At 42.5% G+C, this 24446-nt stretch overlaps 1 protein-coding gene across 17 annotated transcripts in view; it reads right to left on the bottom strand.

Moving 5' to 3' along the window:
* BCAS1 (brain enriched myelin associated protein 1) overlaps positions 1 to 24446 on the bottom strand; it is a 158780-nt gene that overhangs the window by 7895 nt on the left and 126439 nt on the right. For 13 of the 17 annotated variants that reach the window (XM_088458030.1, XM_088458032.1, XM_088458031.1 and 10 more), the window contains 6 exons: positions 20669 to 20710; positions 17248 to 17415; positions 12808 to 12849; positions 12069 to 12110; positions 6469 to 6618; positions 119 to 184 (listed from right to left, as the gene is read on the bottom strand). In XM_088458030.1, the coding sequence (XP_088314156.1) occupies positions 119 to 184; positions 6469 to 6618; positions 12069 to 12110; positions 12808 to 12849; positions 17248 to 17415; positions 20669 to 20710 (510 nt within the window). The remainder of the gene's footprint in view (positions 1 to 118; positions 185 to 6468; positions 6619 to 12068; positions 12111 to 12807; positions 12850 to 17247; positions 17416 to 20668; positions 20711 to 24446) is intronic. The other 4 variants (XM_088458039.1, XM_088458045.1, XM_088458033.1 and 1 more) reach the window with 3 other exon arrangements.

The following is a 24446-nucleotide window of genomic DNA, read 5'->3' as shown; positions in this document are numbered from 1 at the left end:
GCTTGATTTGCACAGTAGCAGTTAATTTAAAGCCTTTATAACATTTTACGCTTGTGTGGAAGCAGATAGAGAAAACCCGTCACCAGAGTGAATGGTTTGAGAGAATCTCCACACTTACTGGTGAGATAGAGCTTTTCTCGTTAACTGCCTCTGGACTGGTATTATTTCCATCACCAATCACTGACTATAATAACAAACAAGTGTTTTTTTCAGCTGTAACTCTTCAGTGGAATAAAAATGGTTAAAATAAGGAAAAAAACAAATACAGTAAAATGTAAATTCATTAAATCTCATAATAAATGTCTTTATAATCCAGAAATAAATAAAAAAATATAAATCACAGCAAGTTTATATTTACAAAGTGAATATATTTTTAGTAAACAGCAAAACAAGACTAATGCCGCGTATCCACTATGTAATTTAAATGAGCAATTGAACGATTACGACATCAATCGTTCAATCGCTCATTAATCGTTCACAAATCGGGACCAGCGACCAGCGATGCGTGCTCCCACTGGTGGTTTCCGACATCAATCATCGTCTGAACATGCTGGTCAATCTGCCGATAACGACAGATTGACCGTGTTCAGGGATGAGGTAGGGACTTACCTGATGAAGGTTACCTTGACGTTGGTGGGTAAGCTCATAACTTTGGCCAAATTTATGCCAAAAACCTTATATACAGTATGATGTATAATTAATAATGGTTGTACGGTGCATCTGTTCTCCCGCTTTTTTCTATATTTGCAGATGACGGTCGTTCATACACACTGAACGGAATGGGTATGAAATACTGCCGGCCGCATGGCGTTTCAATTCCCGTCAGCGGCAGCCCGACAGGAGCAGAGTGCGACGCAGTGGAAGCCCGACAGCGCTGGAGGTCCCGATCATGGATAGGTAAGTATCCACTAACCTAACCCCCCTAACCCTCCTTAGGGGTGCCTAAACCTAACTTCTCCCCCAAGTGCCTAACCCTAATCCCCCCTCTAAGTGCCTAACCCTAACCACCCCCTTCCCCGCTACCTAAACCTAAGTCCCCCGGGGGGGTGGCTAACCCTAAGTCCCCCCGGGGGGTGCCTAACCCTAACCCTCCCTCCCCCTAGCCTAACCCTAACCCTCCCGGGGAGCCCTAAACCTAACCCTCCCCCCGCGGCTGTCCGCTCGCGGCGCCCGTCATCACTACAATCGTGATGCCAGGCGCCGGTCTCCCGGCGTCGGGGAAATGCGGGCGTCTAAATCTAGACGCCCAGCATTTCACCCTTGCCGGGATAAGACAGTCGGGAAGCCGGCTGCCGGTATATAGGCAGTCGGCTCCCCGATTGCTTCCCCATTGAACAACCATCATCTGCTTCTGGATCACGGCTTCCGCTTGCCGGGGGCGTGTTGTGCTCCCCCCCCTCCTCGTGGCCCCTGCTACATGTGCCCGATGGACAGATATACTGTATCGGCAGATATATCTGCCATCGGCTGTGCAGCACAGCAGACGCGATATGTCTGAGACGTATCGCTGGTACACACTGGCCGACGGGCACCAGATATATTGGCCGATCAATATATCTATCAGTGTGTACCCAGCTTAAGGTGGAGCTGCTAACAGCAAAAAAAAATCAATGCAATGACTATAAAACAAAAGTAAACATTACTTTAAACAGGAAAATCTGTCAATATTGCATGAATTTAATAAACTGTGTGTGTATTTGTATGATTTGGGGGTGGGAAAGAGGGGCTTGCAGTTAGAGCAAATTCAACGCTATTTGGCAGGTCACATGCAATCAAGGACACCACTATCTACTACAGTAGAAGTTAAGCCGAGCACTAAAATACGTAACTTCACTAGTATAATATATACATAATACATATATATAAAAAATCAATAATAATAATAAAAAATCAATAACAACAATAATGGGCCTGCTGCTAATGGATGTAACAATTGAGTCACACAATACACTAAAAAAAAGAAAGAAAATATTCCTCAGTGCTGGTGCTTAGTGTCTCTAAGCAATAACAATGTATCTCTGCTTGTCACAAATAATACTTGCAGGGAGATAGAATAAATTCACATTTATTAATATATACTAGTTTAGAGACTCCCCCGCTGTAATAATGCTCTGTTAGGATCAGCAGACATGTAAGACCCAAAATGCACCTCTTCCATGTACAAGAATTCCCTTTATATATTTGCAAGTCTCAAGAGAGTGGAGTAGCAGAATCTCGATGGTAAGGATGGACTCGTGCTACAGTCCTGACAGAAAAACCCATCAGGTTTTTTCCTGTGGATCAGTTCCTTTCACACACAACAGTTTTGTGTGTGTGAATCTATTTTCAATCTTTAAAACTGAAACCGTGGACAGCAGCCATCCTAGTCAGTGGTTATGACGGCTGTAACATGGCAACTGTGCTGTGTTCGTGCCATGTTCGTGCAGTGTGGAAGCCCTAATGTATTTGTAACTTCCACTGAAGTTAAATAACGGTAAAAAAAGTCTGTTTTTTTGCCCGTGGTAATTAGCAAAAATTAATACATCAGTTTTATTAATACTGTATACTCATAAGGGGAAGATTTAATAAAGCTTGGAGAGAGATAAAATTGGAGGTAAATAGCACCAACCAATCAGCTCCTAACTGTCATTTTTCAAACACAGCCTGTAAAGTGATAGTTATGAGCTGATTGGTTGGTGCTATTTATCTCCGATTGTATCTCTCTCCAAACTTTATTAAATCTCCCCCTAAATATTTAATGAGTATATTATTAAAATGTATGTTTTCTTTTTTGCCAATGATCACTTTACATACACGGACTATAAAAGTGCCCAAAAAAGGAGTCTTCTTGATTTCCCTGTGCAAGAAATTCTACGTCATTGCCTTTTGAAAAAACCCCTGGGAGAGGGGAGAAACACGTCAAGGTACACACTGTGGGCTGCTTTGCTTCTTCATTTGCCTTTGCCACTTGAATACATAATTGTGTGGACTATAGTGGCACTGTTGACCTCCCAGATCTTTGGGATCTATACAGCGATTGGACCCGCAGGAGGGAGTTTCCTACCACACCCTGTGTGCTGTTTGTGGGACTGTGTAGACGCTGGACACGCTGTGCCGGGTAACACATCCTAGCATTTAATTTCTTGGCCGGGTCTGGAGCTGCAGTTGTGGCGCGGACACAAGTTAAACGCCGGAGCGTAAAACAAGCCAGGATTCGTTACCACTGTCCAAGCCAAAAAATCAGAGCCGTTGCAGGTACCCTTAACCATTAAGGAGTCCGAATATCGGGGAACCTCTTACGGGGTACCTATCACAGTCTGTTCAATTGGTGACTATACACAGTTTATTTAAAAGGGAAAAAAAATTGTGCCTTGGAAATTAAGTGCACGAACTAAACCTATTGCTAATATTATTAATAGATGTTTATGTCACACACCTATTGTGATTTCCCTTGTGCTTCAGTTACATTGTAGCACTTCCAACCAAGTCAGGAGATATGGCAACAGTATTTATTGTCTGTTGATATGTTTTAAAAGGTGAACTGCAGTTCCTTTGTATGTTGAATACATTTTTATATTGTTTATAATAACAGCCTTGGGGATTTTGGTATAGACACTAGCGCAGACACTATTTATATTTCTAGGTTTTTTGTGGAGGTTTTTTGACAGAACCCCTCAGTTGCCAGCAGCAAGTTTCTATATAGGGCAACATCTGCTAAACAGCGCACCTTCCTTCTTGTACTGCAAGAAATTCTATATGTATATGACTATTTTTTGACTCCAGGGAGCAGCACCAACATTCTAAATATAAAGGACAGGACTTACTCCCTATAACACTTTTACAGTTACAGTTGGTTTATTAAAGACATAAGTTTTTTTTCCTGTGCAGAATCCTTACCAGATACCCTTTCCCTATTCTTTCTAGACTATCATTACTAATAACAACTAATTACGTGCATGTGCTATTCAGCTATTACCATGAATCAACCTGATGCTCGTTTTCTAAATTTAGTTTGAGTTGTCAGTATATTTAATATGTTGGAAGTACTATAAGAGGCTGATGTTGTTTATGAATTGAGATTTTTATATTAATAAATGTGAATTTATTCTATTTCTCTGCAAGTATTACTTTTGACAACCAGAGAGATACATTATTATTTCTTTATTAAGGTCACATGTAAAAATAAAATTTATTCATTCATTAAAATTGACGGTAATAATACTGTAGTTGCAAAAACTGCAAAGGTGCGTACACACTGGGCGATATTTTGGACAATGGAACGATATCGTTATCGTTCAGTCGTCCAAAATATTGTTCTGTTTTTGCGCAAAAACGATCAATGATAACGACCAACGACCAGCGGTGCATGCTCCCGCTGGTCATTTGTTTTTGTCGTTCATCGCCTGAACATGCAAGCCAACCTGACGATATTGTCAGGTTGTTGCATGTTCAGGAATGAGGGAGGGAGCCCGGTACTGAACGATATCATTCATGATAGTGTTCAGTGTTTGTGCTCAGTGTGGATAACGACACTGAGCACACCCCTGCCGGGGACACACTAGACAATGTCGCTCATGGAAGAAATCGTCTAGTGTGTACGCACCTTAAGTCATAAACACAGCAGACTACTGCAGAAGCACATGATGTAGCTGATGTTATGTCTTGTTATTAGATTTTTATTTATACAATATTTTACTGGAAAGTCAACTCTTTATTTTCAAGTATGTCTTGGATACATGATAGACAGTTGTGACCTGGTTACACACAGAGGGTCTCATTCAGACTCTCTTGCGGTTGCCGAGACCCAACCTTAGGGTCTCGTCGCAAGCCCCGATGGTCTTGACTATCGCGAGCATCAACCTGGTCAGTCGCTAAAGCTGTGGGTGGTTAACCCACAGCTTAGCTAGCGAACAAGGAGGCCGCACTAAAAAAACAAGTGGCCGCCCTCATTCAGAACGAGCGCTCGCTTCTTGATTTAAGTGATGTAGTTGTTACAGAAATTGGGATCTCGGTAAGGGAAGGCAGAGTGGCCAGACTGATTATTAATTAGACATCATTATCTGGCTTTTGTAAATAGATCTTGATTAAAAGGGACACACACAGGGCAAGTAGTTATATAAGGTAAGGTATATGCAGGAGCATCGGGAGATGGGGGATCTGGTACAGATTATCTGGGCCTATGTAGGAGTCCAGAATTGCAGGGGAGATGTGACCATGCCACCACTGTAATGCTGTGTTCATGCACCCCCAATGCTACATGGTGTTGCAGACAATAGTAATGTATACAATGGGGGATTAAGTCGCGCCTCCTTCAGTGGCAACACCCCTAGCACCTCGGCCTAAACCAGATGCTTGGTCGCCCTGGTTAAATGGGGAATTTCTCCTGAAAACCTCTGAAGGAAACAGATATAGTGATGTCTGCATTCAGACTCCAGTGATGGTTTGTTTAGGGGGTCAATTTATCAAGTTGTGATAAGCCTGAGCTTTGGTGAAAACATGTTTTCACCAGAAAAGATCTGTCACTGCTTTGGTGCATTTATGAATGGATTAACCAAGAAGAATAATTTATCCGATGATATCTCATGCACCCCTACACACATTTCCCTCCTGCACATCAACATGACCCCCCTTGCACAGCAACATGCCCCCTCCTGTACAACAACATGGCCTCTCCTGCACAGCAACATGCCCCCTCCTGTACAACATGCCCCCTCCTGTACAGCAAAATGCCCCCTCCTGCACAGCAACATACCTCCTCCTGCACAGCAAAATGACCCCTCCTGTACACCAACATGCCCTCTTCTGTACACCAACATGCCCCCTCATGCACAACAACATGCCTCCATCTACACACCAACATGCCCCCTCCTGCACACTAAAATGCACCCTTCTGTACACCACCATGCTAACCCTGCACTATAACATGCTCTCCCTGTACACCAGATTAGACCCAACATAAAATGTTGTACTTACCAAATTTACCTGGAGTTCTGTTAGCTACATAGCAGCCACCAGCAACTAGAAGCCTTCTGTGCAGCAGTCAAAGGATAGAATCATATCAGCGGTCATCTGATAAGGAACTACTAGGGCTAGTTCTCTTCCCCAACAGCTTCTATTAACAACTGGGAAGGGCAAAAATGGCTTCCCCAGGCGGCGCTCCCAGTTGACCCTGGTACCCCTGGTTCGCCCACGCTATGCCCCTGATAGTTACACAGCAAAACAAAACAAACATACTTTTGTTCATCCAAAGCTATTGTTTACGAGTGTCCTGCTGTCTGCATGTAGTGTTGGTGCATTGGAGTTCAATGTAGATCCCCCCCCACACACACAATTGGGTTTATTACAATTTATTAATGGTTCAAAGAAGCACACTGCATATATGTACAGTATTGGTGACACATACTGTACATTCATAATGATCTATAATCATCGGCAAAGAGCCCCTCTGAGCACAGAATTAGGACAATTAGGAAGATTAGATGCTCTTACCAGCTGTTTGAAAAACATCATTAATTTGGGTTTGGAATTTTTTCCATCTTCCGTTTTCTTGCCTAGCGATTCCTGAGATTTGCTGCCTGCGGCTGCGCTTTTATCTCCACTATCGCCTTTGCTGGACTGCGGGCCTGGTTCAGCTGAAGCCTAAATTATAAGTGATATAATAGGATTAATTAGAAAAGTCTTAATGTAGACTCCACCACTTCGTACTTAACAAGGCTGCTCTGTGCAGGAGAGAGACTCCAGACCTGAAATGAAACATTAGTGCACACATTCACAACAGGAATGCACTGATTCATAACATAACTTTAATCATTCACATTTAAAAGTCTGCAAAACTTTGTCAGAGATAAAATAGGACACACACACAGTTTCATAGATTATGCTTCCCCTAAACTTCACATATTAAAATCATGGTAGACAAAATCCAGAATACCAAGGATCAAATCTAAGCAGTTTTATTAGTTAATCATAACATCTATCTGTCATCTGCATGCAAAAAAGTCAACCATTTTGTGAATTGAATAAATCAATTTATCAGGAACAAGGATGAGGTACAAAGTATTCCCTCAGTACCCAGGAGGTTAGTGTTGGGAAGGGTATATGGAACCAGGTTTGTATCACTGGGCCAAAGTTTATGACTTGCTCTATCTACCGGGAGTTTTCATTAACATCCAGCAGACAGCTCCTGATGCTCTGATTTACCGGAATGGGATTGAAATACCAACGGTTTAATAGACGCCGGTTCTAATCCCGACAGTGAGAGACCGACGGATGAAGATCCCGACGGGGGCCCGTAAGTATACTAACCCTCCCCTTTCCCCCCCTCTAACCCCAACCATCCCTTAGGGGTGCCTAACCCTAACCTCCCCCCTAGTGCCTAACCCTAACCTCCCCCAAGGGGTGCCTAAACCTAACCCCCCCTCCCCGCACCCTAAACCTAAGTCCCCTCAAGGGGGTGCCTAACCCTAACCCCCTCTTTCCCTAGCCTAACCCTAACCTTCCCCGGGGGGGTGCCTAACCCTAAGTCTCCCTAGGGGTGCCTAAACCTAACCCCCCCATCCCTGGGCTAAGTGCATACTTACCCGGCAGGAGGATGATCGGTCTGGCGTTCCTGCTTCGGGATTAACATAGGCATCGGTATTTCGATTCATGTGTTAAATCCCTGGCCGGGTTGACACTGTCGGGATTGAGGGTCTCATAACTACATCCCGATTTACTAGTAGTGTCAGACAGAAAACTTTATAATTGCCATACACTAGCCACCAGATTGGAATTCTGCTCAATGTACTAGTTCCCAGGGCCATCAAGACTATTGACGGGCCTGAGACAAGGGAGTGACATGGTTACATCGAGGAGGTGTGGTCATTCACCGACCCAATGTTTTTTTGAAGTCAAGTGCGAATAGGGGGGCAGATTTGTCCCCCTGGGCCAGGGGCAGATCCAGGGGAGTTGGCAATCAATGGGATCGGCCATACCCCGCTTGCAGGGAGAGAGAGGCTGCTGCTGCTCAGTGGGCATATTAAGAGAGGAGGGGGCCCATGGCATTCTCCATCTGGGGCCCTCTCCTCTTTACCTGTCGGCATCCAGCGCACTAAGCGCAGCAGTAGACACGAGGCAAGAGCAGACTCTAGTGCTATGCCAGAGTCTAATGCGCATGCACAGGTCACTGGGGGAATGGCACGGTAGCCATTTTCCCGGCCAATTTCCCTACTGCATATGCGCAAAATGATGGGAAAATGGCTGCCGCGCCATTTTGCCGGTAATTTGTATAGTGCTGCTACCACTGACGCAGGACTCCAGAGAGTTAAGTATAGAATAAATGGGTGCAGGGTGTCCGGTGTGGGCCCCCTTGCACCAGTTATAGATAAGCCCCTGCTCCACAGCCCAGCACACATCAGCGTGTGCTGTGCTGGCAGAGAGACACTGCTGCCACTGAGCAGCAGCAGCAGTCTTCTCTCTCTTCCTGCCCGATATGCTACTGACCCGGACCCTTCCAGCTGGCTCAGGCCTGGGTAAGTACTACCTGCTCCCCCGCTTCACTACACCCCTGCTGTAAACAATAGTCACTGGGAAGAAAACTGGGGGTTTTCTTCCTAGTTTTAGCTTCCAAATGAAAAGCTTGCTTTATTTACTAGTTTAGATTGGAGATCTGCTTTAAGTACCACACAGATTGGATATCTGTATTATATACTTTACATTGGCTCCTTTATGGATTTAGCTTTGAAACTAGCAGTCCATTGTAATTGCTGGGATGGGTAGTGGGGCAGGCAAGGTGATTATGCTCTAGGCACTCCAAGACTTCCTTAGGCTGAATTACTGTAACATTCATATCCATGTTGTAATTTGTTAATGCTGCAAAATGAACAATTGGTAGCATCTGATGCAAATAAAATGAAAGACTTTTTTGCGTGTGTGTGTGTGTGTGTGTGTGTGTGTGTGTGTGTGTGTGTGTGTGTGTGTATATGTATGTGTAGTGCGGGAGAATCCATGACTCAAACCATTTTTGGGAAATTTTATCCACTTATTCAAACTCATAGTGCTACACATAGCATATATACGGTTATCGATATGTACATTAAAGTGAGCCAATGTGTTTTAATAATTCAGAAAGACATTGGGGGAGATGTATTATAGCGGCACTTATCCTGTCACTATAGCGCTTCTTGCTTTGCCTCTTTACCGAGGCAAAGCAGGAAGCATGAATGATGAGATGTATTAAGATCTCATTAGCCGGAGCGAGGGAGTGATAACTCCCCCCTCCCGCGATCCCCGCTAGAGCCTAGTGCTGATGCGCTGTGTCTCACTCCCAGCCGGCTCCACTGAAAATGCACGGGATCTTGCAAGTATCCCGCGTGCAGCCCTGGAGTGCTGTCCCTGCTGTGGGGATAGAGCATCGCCAAGCTGTCAATATCGATAGCTGCAGCAGGGAGAACGGTCAGGTGAACTGACTGTTCATACATTGCCCAGGCTATTGGCGCTACTATCTTGTAGATAGCAGTGCCGATAATGACAGGGGCCCAACCCCTCAATCGTACAAGGGGGAGAAGCGGTATCAGCGCACATGATGTGCGCTGATGCCGCTTCGGCGGTTAATACATCTCCCCCAATGTTTACTAATTTCTTAACTAGTTAAATTATGTTTAAGCAACAAAACTATGGAATCATATTTCTAGTCATCACTGATTTTGAAATCCATATTCCATTTTATCACATCTCCAATGATTTGGAATCTTTATTCACAATGGAAGGCTTGAATGGTCTGACATTTCTAGGTAGGCAACAAATGTGTTATGCTGTATCCATTGACAACTGTAATGTTATAACTCACTGGACCCATTTCTTGGATAATTTTAGTGCAATCTAATGAACAGCAGCAAAAGTAAATCATTGTAATCATGGGCGTCGGAAGGGGAAGGGGGGCAAGGTGGTGGCTCACCCCCTCAAAAAAAAGTTTTAAAAGGCTCAGTGGCTGCAGAGAGTTAGTGGCTGTGCTTTATAGCAATAGGCTGTACGGCCCCTACACTGTACGGAGGATGAGGAGGTGTAATGTGCGATCTTTAAGAAGGCAGCACATTACACCTCCTCCTCTGTGCAGTGCAGGGGCTGTGCTGTCTATTGCTATAAAGCACAGCCCCTGACCATTCCGTGGCCACCTAGCAACAGTTAAGAGGAGGGGAGGGGGGGACACAGGGACGTTCGAACAATTTGTTGCCCCCAACATAAAATCGTTCTGACGTCCCTGATTGTAGCTCATATACAAAGCAGAAGAACTGCAAAGCTATCAGTTGTTATTCTTATATGCATTGATTTAGGATGCCATATTGGAAAGAGACAAACTTTTTCTCTGAATAGCGGATACATGAGAAGGATTAGAGTGATCTCATTGCCGCCATATGATTTTAAATCTACCCACAATTTTTTAGGCGTTTCAAAATATTACACTTCCCACTCAGCAAATATTGAACTTACAGAACACAAACTACATGGATAGAACAATTAGGACAATCTCTTCATCTCCTTTAGATTACAAGCTGTAATGAGTAGGATCTCCTTACAGGGCTGTAGCTGGGTGAAAATCGGACTCTGTGCTGCCCTTGCCCTCTGAAGATGTGACATCATAATGTCATGTAGAGGGGGTGGGGCTGCCAGGACCAATATGAAACAGGTCTCTACAGTGTGCTCCAGGCTGCAGTGTGCTATTCCAGGCACCTTACAAGCCAAATGCAGATGCCATGGTGCAGCGATGGTGTAGACCTGCTCCCAGGGCGGCGGCACCACTCGCCCACCCCTGCCTTCTTATCTTGTTTCATTGTATGTTGCTGTGCGCTACTAAAACATGTTCCAGTTGTTCTCTATATAACACTGCACTGTATGTTGTTGCTATATACAGTAAATCTATGATGGAAATGAAAAAATAGTACTACTACAACCCCCTAGCGCATCCAGGTATTGCAGCCTCTGGTGGAAACACGTAGGTACCTTATACCCCTAAAGGGTGAATGCTGTGGAACAATATATTTGTGACCCCCCCCCAGGTGGCGCAAAACCTTTTGAAATTAGATAAAAATTAGATAGAAAACATATTACTTCTCTTGAAGATAGGATTTCATGTTTCGTACATGTGGAGAAAAGCACAAAGCACAAAATAGTGTCTAATTTATTTCAGCCTATACCATTAGTTGCATTTCTGTATATTTTAATATTTTGATTTTATGTGTTGGCTATTGTTAGCCTAATAATAAATGTGCTGCATACTTCTTGCAATTTGACAGTATTTTGTGCTTTGTGCTTTTCTCCACATGTACGAAACTACTATGAAATCCTATCTTCAAGAGTAGCAATATGTTTTCTATCTATCAAAAGGTTTTGCGCCACCTGGGGGTCACAAATATATTGTTTCATAGTAAATCTGATAATTGAAGTGAATTGAACACAACATTATAAACATGGAATCAGAAAATTGAAGTTGTATAAAAATGATCTAAATACTGTATACAGATGTCATAAATGATGGTCCGTTCCCTTTTAGCACTTTTTATGCACGTGTATGAGCCTTTGTCCCGTAGGCTCCCTGCTGAGCACCTGTACATTACATTATAGCAACTTTATGCAGAGTTTCTCTTCTGTCGTATGTCCTGAAATGTGTCTTTTTCTAAAATGACTGTTTGCATTACATGAGTTTATTGCTAATTGTCTTTCAAAGATAACATACAGTATATTATTAATTGTATGTAATTCGGTAAAATTTTTTATATATATCTTGCCAGGAAATGGAGATAAAGAGTTAATTAGTTCTTTTTGAAAAAAGGAACTGTGCAACATATAAAACAGAATTATAACAAAATTGATACTCATATAAAAAGTGCAATATTTGGAATAAAACAATAAAACAGACAATGGAAAATGTTTATGTAGTTTAGAGGTGTGTTTTAGGATTACATAGAATTGCTTATGTGTATTTTTACTAACAACAAAGTATCCTTTTTGTAAGCGAAACACACAGACACACATATACACAAACACACACATACGTAAATATTTTCCAAAACAATTAGTTATGATTTGTTAGTTGATGGTAAGAAGTCACTTACAGTTAGTGTTAGTTGGACGGGCTGCGGTTCCTCTGGTAAGGACTAAGAGAAGAACGATAAAGTCAGTGACTGACAAAAATGGAACCTCTCTACAATTTCTCACCATATTCAGAGTTGCACGCAAGTTGGCCGCATTGCACGGGGAGCAATAAATGTAGATCGATATCTGTATACAGTGTGACCCCACCCATCTGCTTCTGAAAGCATCCATCATCACTGACCTCCAAGGAAACCCACTACTGAATAGACCGCAATTCTATCGTCATTCCCACAACACGACCCCGGAACCTATCCTACATGTGAACTCCCAGTTACACTCACACAGCTACACGTGTAGATACGGATGAGATGGGTACGACTGTGAAATTGCATGTGCTCGGCCATGGATCATGCGCAGCCAGTTGAATCACATGATCCATATGCAAAACCCTCATGCGTACAACTCCGATTCATCCTCACTGCGTGCTAGATATTAATTCTCCAAGAGAAATAATGCAATTACAGAGTTACTGTGTACTTGTAGTATTATAGAATCACAAGACTATAGTCAGCTAAAGATAAACATCCACTGTACACTAATTCAAAGGTTTATTCTAATATTGGTATAGACATGTGTAAGATAGAACTTTAGTCTATCCCTAAACAATTTTAAATATAATATCTTTGTTTAGAAATTTTCAACGGCAACTTTTTTTACTTTGGTAAAAGTTATGTGGAGCATTTTATTGAACCAACTTACAGTCTCCTGGATCTTATTGAGTTGTGGCTCTGCTTTAGAAGACTAGAGGGAAGAACAATTTTATTAGTACAGGATGAAAGATTACACTGGGGAACAAAATAATATATATTTTTCTTGCCAAGGATTTAAGATCGGTTTGAGAGTACTCGCAGGTCCTATTTTTGCATTAGATCTTTGCTATAGCTGAAACTAATGAAAACTGATAAAATTCTATTATACTCTCCATTTGTAGTACCTTACTAGTCTAGGCCTGCTTTACTTAACAGAATCAACTTAGTTTTGCTTTTTTAACAACTACCCTCTTTCAACAATAACAAGAATTTGTTTTATTTGTGATAACGTAGCTGGTAGTCAGGTTTGATACACAACACATTCATATCTCCTCACTAACGCTGGGAGGAGGCGTGGCCGTGCACTGCTGAGCCTGCTGGGACATCCTCAGACCACAGCCACGCCTCCTCCCAGCATACAGAGAGGAGCAACACATAACACATTCATATCTCCTCACTAACGCTGGGAGGAGGCGTGGCCGTGCACTGCTGAGCCTGCTGGGACATCCTCAGACCACAGCCACGCCTCCTCCCAGCATACAGAGAGGAGCAACACATAACACATTCATATCTCCTCACTAACGCTGGGAGGAGGCGTGGCAGTGCACTGCTGAGCCTGCTGGGATATCCTCAGACCACAGCCACGCCTCTTCCCAGCATACAGAGAGGAGCAACGGAGAGGACTGAGTGACGCAGCTAGCACACCTCCTGTTCCTTTGTTCTGCCCTCTGTCTGTCCCACCACAACCAATTTCCCGCCATTTGGGATTGTTATGTTCAGTACGTTCTCAGCTTTTGTTGGGAGTTAGCACTGAATGTGTGAAACAAAACGTTTTTTTTCACTGTAAAACTTAGTTCTTCTCGGAGACTGTGTAGTAACAACCCTGATGTTTTTTGTTATATTTGTGGCAAATATAGTGTTGCAAAAGAAAGAAAAAATATAACTGTTTGTAAAACAAACATATCAGGCTTATTTTGGATGTCACATAAGCCAGCAAGACAAGATTTGGGTGCCTTACAAAGTCACTCTCCGCAACTGGACTAAAGGTGATTGAAAAGGACTTCATTTCGGCATACCTATGCTATTTTTGTAAATGTGAAGTTTATGAATCGATTTAAGAAACGCAAATGGGAATACCCAGGTATGAATTCTGCAAAACAACCGATACCACATAGTTTACCTGTACTATCATTCAGTTCTTTGTGCGAAGTTGAATGTGATGATGTGGAAATGTTAATTTCATCCAGTGCAAGTGACAACACAGATGAAAATGAGTTTGAAGAAAGTTCCTCTACTCCAAACAAATTTTCTCAAAAGGAACGAAACGATTTAATTTGCGACTTGAATTTATCGAAAAAGGAGCTGAGCTTTTAGCATCCAGACTTCAAGAAAAGCACTGTCTTGAGCTGGATGTTACCATAACATCATATAGAAATAGAGAGCAAGCCATACTGCCGTTCTTTAGCCAAAATAACAATCTTGTGTATTGCAACAATATTCCGGAACTTCTACAGATGATGGGCTTACCAGAATATCGAGCAGAAGACTGGCGGCTCTTTTTGGATAGTTCTAAAAGGAGCTTAAAATGCGTATTACTGCACAATGGAAATAAATTTGGTCATTCAACAAAACTTAAAGAACAGTATGAAACTATCAAGGTAGTCTTAGAAAAAATTGCTTATTCTCAACATCAGTGGTCTGTTTGTGTCGATTTAAAAATGGTAAACTTTCTTCTTGGGCAGCAAAGTGGATATACTACTGTAAGTATCCTTGTCACATATGCTTATGGGATAGTTGTGCAAAACAAAAGCACTGGCAGCAAACCATATGACCTCCAAGAGAAGTTATAACTGTAGGAGAAGCCATCATTCATGAGCACTTAATTGACAGGAAAAAGAAATCATACTCTCCATATTAAACTGTGTTTAATGAAACAATTTGTAAAGCATTGGACAAGTCAGGCGATTGTTTCACGTATATTTGTCAAACATTTCCATCTCTTAGTATTGAAAAATTAAAGGCAGGAATTTTTGAGGGCCCACATATACGGGAACTGGTGAAGGATCCAAAATGAAACCGAATCTGAAGCATGGTTGAGTTATGTGTCTGTCATTCAAAATTTTTTAGGCAATCACAAGGCAGACAACTATCATGAATTAGTCCACAACATGATAAAATGTTTCGAGAAAGTAGGTGCCAATATGAGTATTAAAGTACATTTTTTGCACAGCCATTTAGATCACTTCCCGTCCAATCTAGGAGATTTAAGTGAAGAACAGAGTGAACGGTTCCACCAGGATATTCAGGTAATGGAAGAAAGATATCAAGGAAGGTGGGATCGTCACATGAAGGCCGATTACTGTTGGAGTCTGCAGAGGGACTGCCCGCAACAGGAATACAAAAGAAAATCGTACAAAAACCGGTTCTCATAGCTTCCTAATACTTATGTACGTAATTATCCTGTGTCTTTTTAGAACATTTTCTGAATCAAATTTACTCAGAATAAAAAAATATATTTTTAACTATTTATAACAGTGTTTAATTTCATTTTTCAGAAATATTAAAGACATATGCATATCTCAAAAACTAGAGCCAATTGAAAAATAAGCATGGCATATTCATGATCAGGAGCACAAAATTAATCGAAATCGACTCTTAAATCCCTGGCAACAGGTTGACTGTTCCCCAGTGTTATTAATACTGGGAGAAGAGAGCCATGGATATTATTATTATCACAACCAAAGTGAAAATAAAGTCATGAATAATTATGGAATTAATATGATACAATAAATGAAAAAAATTTACGTAGAATTACAATTTCGCTCCTATTAATTCTATGACAAAATATCACCTATATGGTAATACTTGTATATGTAATTTAAAAAGGAGCCTCACATATATAGTACTTATGGGGCATATTTATCAAAGGGACATAACAAATTTGTACAGATGTGTCCTCCCTCATCATTGCTGCAGTCGCGCCAAACAGCCCCTCCTGGCGCGCCAGTTCCCTTGCTACTCTGCTAGCATCAGGCATCTTTATTTGTTTATTTTTTCCCCAAAAAGCATCATAGTCACAATGTGATGTCACTAATAATCACCAAGGAGAATGTGCTGATTCATTTGATATGCAACACTTGTATATCTGTGTGCAATTGAGCTTCTGAATCTGTATTCGAGTCCTGAAGTGCTAAGATGCAGCGGCTGCGGCTCTTTTACATGCTGAGTTCCACTGTGCTTCGTATACAATATACAAGTGTCGCATATCACATTAATCAGTAAAGTCTCCTTGTGGGCCCTAGTTACATCGTGCATTTTCGGCAAAAATAGACTCCCGGAGACTCCATGGGACTTGGCGGCTCACTCCGGCCAGGCATCTCGCGCCACGTGGCGTATTGAGGCTAGATGAGGTAGGCTACCATTGTGAGTCATCAAAGGGCTTGTCTCCACTTTGTATTTTTTTTAGCTGAAGTGATTCAGAGTAGACATTTTTGTTTAAAGAGGCTATGAAATTGCAGAAGATATAAAACTATTATGACATTCAAAACCATTGTGAAAAACCAACTAGTATATTCATTAGTCATAATATTTTAGTACTATATGGGGTAAATTTACTAAGATGGAAGTTCTATTTAAGAAGTGATGTTGCCCATAGCAACCAATCAGATTCTACTTCTCACTTATCTAGCACCTTCTAGAAGATAAGCTGATTGGTTGCTATGGGCAACATCACTCTTAATAGAACTCCCATCTTAGTAAATTTACCCCTTTGTGTGATGCCATCTAGTGGTCTGTTGCAAGTATCTTCAAGCATAGCTAGACTCACGTCTTGATTACAAGGTAAATGGGGTTAAGTGAGATCAAGATTTGTTGAAGGGAGCTGTGATGAGAGGAAGTAGAGAGTAAAATGCAGGACAACTGAAAGATTCTCTACATTTCCTAACAGGGTGCGTTATTTTTTCAAGTACGCTTCCAAGCAGCGTGAGCATAAAAATAATCTGAAATGTAAGTCTCTCTTTATAAAGCTATCTTCTTAGAATGTAAGCTCTTGCGAGCAGGGCCCTCTACCCTCTTGTGCTTCTCCTTTCTTTATTTTCATCTACTTCTTACTCCCCTCTAGGGCACCTAACACTTGGTTGCTTATTTGGGCGTTATGGTCACCAAGGTATATTATACCTCTCCTTGTCCTGTATTGTATTTGTATTGTACTGTTAGTCACTTTTTTGGTTATGTACTTTGTAAGGCGCTGCGGAACACTTGTAGCACCATATAAATAAACAATAATAATAATTGCATTCCCCACATTTGTCTTGTATATAATAGGCATAAAACATAAGTGAATGAGATAAAAAAAAAGAATGAATATTTTAAGCAATGCATTTTTGCCAACCTTTTTCCAAAAAGGCACAGGCCAAGGAGAAACTTCTAGTACAGGTTTTCCATTATCTTGTGAAGGTAGATTGGAGTCTGATGGTTTTGTGTCCTGTGTTAGTACCTCTACTGGGGCTGACTGCTCTGAGTTTAGAGACAAAGACACAACAGGCTGCTCTACCACAACCTACAACACAGATTAGTGATGGAATTAGATGTTATGTGACACAGACAGAAAAAAAGAAAAGTTGGCATCATCTTTTGGCATCTAGAGAGGGACATATAACATATTATTACATGTCCTTTTCACGACGTATTAGACAAAGCTATGTCACAATAGTAAAAAAAATATGAATAAGAAAATTGCACATTGATAAAATATATGATATCATTTAGATTTTTCTAGAAAACATTCGAGTTATTAGTTTATCTATACCAATTTCATGAGTACGTTGTTAGAAATATGATAAGTATATGAAAGATATCTGTCTCTAATAAAGTATACTTGCCGACCTTTGGGCTGACCCTTCCGCAAGCAGCCAGGTCTGCACTGTAGGGGGCATTGCAAGACAGAAGTGGGCAGTGCTATGGGCGTGACAACACGATTAACGGCGTCAATGGCCGCCTGTACCACCCACATCACGTGGTAAGTGAGCAGTCACGAACGGGTGGCAGGCAGCCCATTCTCCAGGGCGGCTGGGAGTGCCACCTGATGTTTGAGTCTCTCCCGGATGATACGGGAGAGTAGACAATTATTTACTCAATGAAGGCATCAATTTGTAATAAAATACATCTTAGAATCTGTATAAAGACTTCTCTGTGCATTAGTTTTTCAGTTCAAATCTTGAATGTCCTCTTCAGCACCTATTTATACCATTCTACTTTCGTGATGGGAAACAAAAGGTTGTCTTGTAAATTAGGTAGTCACAAAAGAAATTATTTGGTAATGCTGAGTTGGACTTTTATATCAGCGGCGAATGCCTCAAGGTTGCTCTTTTACAGGGAAATAACAGAAAAGTGTTGTGCAATTGAAGATTACATAGAATCCAAGTATGAAGTATACTTTTTAAAACCAGCCCTCTGATTATTTACTGTGTGCAATATTAAATATTAGTACACTACAAGTCTTTAACGTGCTTTATAATTGTACATAATTCTATGGCCCCGATTCCATCTAATGAGTCAGGATTTGTATGACAACATTTCATTGGATATGTTACATGAATTTAAAAGTAACATGAAAACTATTAATAGGTTGAATATATGACATTAGGACATACATGCCTACCCTCCCGAATCGGACGGGAGCCTCCTGAAAATTGGGGGCCACTCCCGGCCCCCCCGGAAAGGGAGGTAAACCTCCCGGCATGGTGTAGCGGGGCCAAAATTATGTGGCCACACCCCCGCTCTGCCCCTCAAAGCCGGCCACGCCTACCTGCGATGCTGATCTCCTCCCGGAAGGGGCAGCCAGAAAGTCGGCAACCCTGCATTAGGATTTCATATTTCATTGTAATAAAATTAACTAGCTGCTATTCACTTTGGGGTTACAATACACTATAACACACTAGTGTGATATAATAAAGTAAATCATGTGGAATCTGAATCACAAATGTAAAACGTTTTTGATGTGTGTTACAGTATAGTGTTATTTATAAAGTTCTGACTACAGAATTATCCCTTTGCAGGGATGTTATGAGATTGTACATTAATAACATGAAAAAGTAAAATCATAGGTTAAATAAACTTCTTTTTTACCAAATGTGTCTAATAAAAAATAAATACATAAGTGAGCTTTGCAGTACCAAAGAAATATAAATTAATAAGGTAATAATAGTCTTTAGAAGTGTGATGAAAAAATTAATATGAGAAAAAGTTACTCTTTATATTTATAATAATAAATCTGAGCATTTTGAGAATGGAAGTATTTGTGGCATAAAACAACAGGAGATTTTGTTTCCAATTAATGTTTCCATACAATACTAGAAATGGTAAGGGAGAGTACTGTATGTATGCATTTCCATAAATATCGGCAGATAGATACAAATGAAGAACATAGGGGTGCAGTGTTGTCCCCTCCATTGAATATATATATATATATATGTATATATATATATATATATATACATATACATATATATATATATATATATATCAAGCAATAGATGGGTACAGCGCCACTACCTGTGTGACTTACTGAGTGAAACAAATAAATATTCAAATGTATAGCAACTTAGCCTATTATTTTTTTCGGCGTCCGCTCTGAGACAATAGTGTAATACTAGTGTGAGTATTTTTAAAAAGTGAAAAACAAGAGAATTGACAATCAGGCGACTAGTTTGCTAGATGTGTAGATTCACACACAGTAAAATGTACAGTAGATAGGTTAATGGTTTACAAATATAGTTATACCTCAAACCATATAGAGGGGCGTGTTTCACGCTAATTAATAAATATAATAAACCAATAAATAGCAAAGTGCTTAGTGCAAAATATGATATATCTGATTACATCTAGATAAAAAAAAAAAAAAAAAAAAAAAAAAAAATTTTGTTGAACTCATATAGACAACAAAGTGCTAGTGCAAAAATATAGTGAATCTGAAACAAAGTGCTAGTGCCAAGTATAATAAAAATTATGACAATTTATTGAAAAACAGTGCACATAAAAATATATAAATAAATATGACCATAAAAACAACGACTGGCAGTAAATAGATAAAAACAAAGTAGAGGAAAGTTGATATTTTGAAGCAGCTTATCTGATTGAAGGAGAGAGGTAGTTCTCCACAGTTCGTCACTATGATGAAGTCATAGTGACGAAACGCGTTGGGCCTGTTGGCTGCCTCATGCACTGTGGAGAACTACCTCTCTCCTTCAATCAGATAAGCTGCTTAAAAATATCAACTTTCCTCTACTTTGTTTTTATCTATTTACTGCCAGTCGTTGTTTTTATGGTCATATTTATTTATATATTTTTATGTGCACTGTTTTTCAATAAATTGTCATAATTTTTATTATACTTGGCACTAGCACTTTGTTTCAGATTCACTATATTTTTGCACTAGCACTTTGTTGTGTATATGAGTTCAACAAAAAATTTTTTTTTTATCTAGATGTAATCAGATATATCATATTTTGCACTAAGCACTTTGCTATTTATTGGTTTATTATATTTATTAATTAGCGTGAAACACGCCCCTCTATATGGTTTGAGGTATAACTATATTTGTAAACCATTAACCTATCTACTGTACATTTTACTGTGTGTGAATCTACACATCTAGCAAACTAGTCGCCTGATTGTCAATTCTCTTGTTTTTCAATATATATATATATATATATATATATATATATATATATATATATATATGAAAAAAAACAACAACATTTTGTAGTATAAAAACTTATCCTTCTAAAATATTCCTGACTAGATGAACTTACATTCTCTTGGGGTTTTCGGAGCTGTTGTTCTCCTTTAAAAGACTGAATAGAAAAACAGTTTTGAGTAATATGGATCAGTTGTTTTAGAAGTAGAAAGTTTCAAGGCCGTATATAGAGAGGACTAGACACCTCTGTGCTATTTACAGTCTGTAACAGAATAATACCCCCTCTGGTGAGGGCACTCAGTAAATCAAAAGACTACCAAGCAGCACTCTTCCCACCCTGCCAGCCCACTGCTTTACACCCCACCAGGGGTTTTTCTAGAGAAGAGGGGGCCCGTGTGCATCTCCGTCACGGGCACTTCCTATTCGTCCGTCAGTCGGCAGCGCACTGAGCGGTGTGTGGCCAGCACCGCACTTATAGACTCTGGGCACTAGAGTGTGCCCAGAGTCTATAGCGCATGCGCAGGTCAAAGGGAAAATGGCTGTGGTGGCCATTTTCCCTGTACTGCGCATGCGAAAACGACGGGAGAATAGTCTGTGGTCATGAAGGGGGTTGGGCTGAGCAGCTGAATCCAGTAGTGCACAGCTAGTGGGGTTGGGTGATTGTTACCCCAGGGAGATACAGATCATTGTTCAACCAGATTGCTTTTTTGCCAATCCCAAATGTCATTTGGGGGTTCCCGATCTGTGATCTGGATTCCTGGACATTCCAGGTGCAAACACAATGCTATTTGTTAGTAAATCTGTCTAGAATAAACTAAGTGGCTATCAAAATTACAACATTTATTATCATCTTTGTGATAATACATTATAATCACTGAGCCAATAAAGGAACTAGCAATCCTGGGGAGAAGCGACAACGATGGTCAGTATAACAATCCTCTGGTTGGAATTCAACTTTACTGCACATTTATAAAAAAAAACAAGAGATATGGTAAGAACTTACCTTTGTTATCTCTGTTTCTACGAAGTCCATAGGGTCCACAGGGTGACCTTGGGGTATAGCTGGATCCTGGATCCTCGGGCACCACGGAGTTAAAGCTTTCAGCTGCTCCCAGGATGCACTTGGGTCCAACCTCCCCTATACCCCGCCCCCGAGCCACAGGCACCTCAGTTGGTAAGCAGCCCAGGCCGGAGGAGGAGACGAAACAGAGAGAAGGAAGACTGGAACACACAAGAACCATACTCACAGAAATGGGAGACGGAAAACCGGTGACCAGTCACAGAGCCCATATGAAGCCAGGTGCGTCAGGGCGGGTGCCCTGTGGACCCTATGGACTTCGTAGAAACAGAGATAACAAAGGTAAGTTCTTACCATATCTCTTGTTTTCTACTTCAGGGTCCACAGGGTGACCTTGGGATGTCCCAAAGCAGTCTAACTAAGGGCGGGGACGCTCCTGTGCTGATAGGAGAACCCGGCGCCCAAAGGATGCATCCTGAGAGGCAAAGGTGTCAAACGCATAGAACCTCAAAAAAGTCTGAATGGAAGACCAGGTGGCCGCCTTACAGAGCTGAACAGCAGAGGCGCCACGGCTAGCAGCCCAAGAAGGGCCCACGGACCGAGTGGAATGAGCCTTAACAGAGGCTGGAACAGGTAAACCCTCCTGCATATAAGCCTCAATAATAACAGAACGAAGCCAACGGGCTAGAGTCTGTTTGTTGGCAGGCCAACCCCTCTTGTGAAAACCAGAGAGGATAAACAAAGAATCCGACTTCCTCACAGAACTAGTCCGGTCCACATAAACCTGGAGTGCCCTTACAACGTCTAAGGAAGTCTCCCCAGCCGAAAGATCAGGTGACTGAAAGGCTGGTACAACAATTTCCTGATTAATGTGGAACCTGGAAACCACCTTAGGCAGGAAATCAGGACGAGTGCGAAGCACCGCTCTGTCCTGATGAAAAATCAGAAAAGGGGGACGACAAGAAAGCGCCCCCAAATCTGAAACCCTCCTGGCAGAAGCAATTGCCAAGAGGAAAACAGTTTTAAAAGTTAGCCACTTGAGCTCCACTGACTCCAAGGGCTCAAAAGGAGGACCCTGTAAGGCCCTAAGAACCACCGCCAAATCCCACGGGGCCACAGATGGCACAAAGGGAGGCTGGATTCTCAAAACACCCTGGAAAAAGGTGTGTACGTCCGGCATAGCAGCGATCCTGCGCTGGAACCACACCGACAGACCAGACACGTGTACCTTCAGTGAAGAAAGACGTAATCCTAAATCCAAACCGGACTGAAGGAAAGCCAGAATACGCGAAACTCGGAACACCTGGGGATCATAGTTTCTGGCCTCGCACCACTGAAAGTAAGTGTGCCACACTCTGTGATAGATCCTCGCGGAAGCAGGCTTGCGCGCCCTCAGCATGGTGGTAATAACGGAGCTAGAAAAGCCCCGAGACCTCAGGACGGCTGTCTCAAGAGCCACGCCGTCAAAGATAGTCGACCCAGATCCGGGTGAAGACAGGGCCCCTGAGACAACAGGTCCCGCCGTTGAGGTAGGAGGTACGGAGCGTCGATGGACAGGCTCCGCAGATCGGAGTACCACGGCCTTCTGGGCCACGCTGGGGCCACCAGGATCAGTGTGCCTCCGTCTTGTTTGAACTTGCGCAGGACCCGAGGCAGCAGAGATATCGGAGGGAACAAGTAAGCCAGTTGAAACAGCCATTTCACCGACAGCGCGTCTATCAGACTTGCGCCTGCATCCCTTGTCCTTGACCCGTACACAGGCAGCTTGTGATTGTAACGGGACGCCATCAGGTCCAGCTCTGGCAGCCCCCACTTGTCCACGAGTAGTTGGAATACCTCTGGATGAAGCGACCATTCCCCGGGATGCACATCGTAACGGCTGAGGAAGTCTGCCTCCCAATTGAGGACTCCTGGGATGAAAACTGCCGAGAGAGCTGGAAGATAGCGCTCCGCCCAAGCCAGGACGCGGGACACCTCCGACATCGCAGCTCGACTGCGAGTCCCTCCCTGGTGATTGATGTACGCCACCGTGGTGGCGTTGTCCGACTGCACCTGAACGGCCCTTCCGTGAAGAGCGGTGCCGGACGACTGCAGGGCTCTGTATACTGCCCGCAGTTCCAGGATGTTGATGGGAAGAATCGCTTCCTCCACCGACCAACGACCCTGAAGTGACAAGGAGCCTGTCACCGCCCCCCAACCCCGGAGACTGGCATCTGTCGTGAGCAGAACCCATTCCGGGATCCAAAAGGGGCGCCCCTCCAGGAGATGCGCTGTCTGCAGCCACCAGGCTAGGGACAGACGCACCTCCGAGGACAACACCAGCATCTGAGAGCGGATCCTGTGTGGCAATCCGTTCCATTCTGAAAGAATCAGCCCCTGCAGGGGCCTGGAATGGAACTGGGCAAACTCCACCATGTCGAATGCCGACACCATGGACCCCAAAACTCTCATCGCTGAGTGCACCGACACTCTGCCACTGCTCAGACAACTGTGAATCCGCAGCTGTAAGGAGGAGACCTTCTCCGGAGTCAGAAAAATCCGTTGCTGACGAGAGTCCAGCAGGGCCCCCAAATGAACCATCCGTTGTGATGGGATGAGGGAGGATTTCTTCCAGTTGATCAACCAGCCGTGCGCCTGTAGACAAGCGACCGTCAGGTGGAGATGCTGGATCAGTACCTCCGGGGAGCTTGCCAGCAAGAGGAGGTCGTCTAGATACGGTAGCAACCGTATCCCCTGGCTCCGAAGGTGAGCCGCCATGACCGCCATCACCTTGGTAAATACCCTTGGTGCCGTGGAGAGACCAAAGGGTAGAGCCCTGAATTGGTAGTGGTTGTGGAGAATAGCAAACCGCAGAAACCGTTGGTGCGATGTTGCT

This window comes from Taudactylus pleione, unplaced genomic scaffold, assembly GCF_031769625.1.
Source record: "Taudactylus pleione unplaced genomic scaffold, aTauple2 ptg000803l, whole genome shotgun sequence".
In the NCBI taxonomy this organism is placed as follows: Eukaryota; Metazoa; Chordata; class Amphibia; order Anura; family Myobatrachidae; genus Taudactylus; species Taudactylus pleione.
Note: the sequence above shows the minus strand (reverse complement) of the source record. Positions and strands in the feature narration are given on the sequence as shown.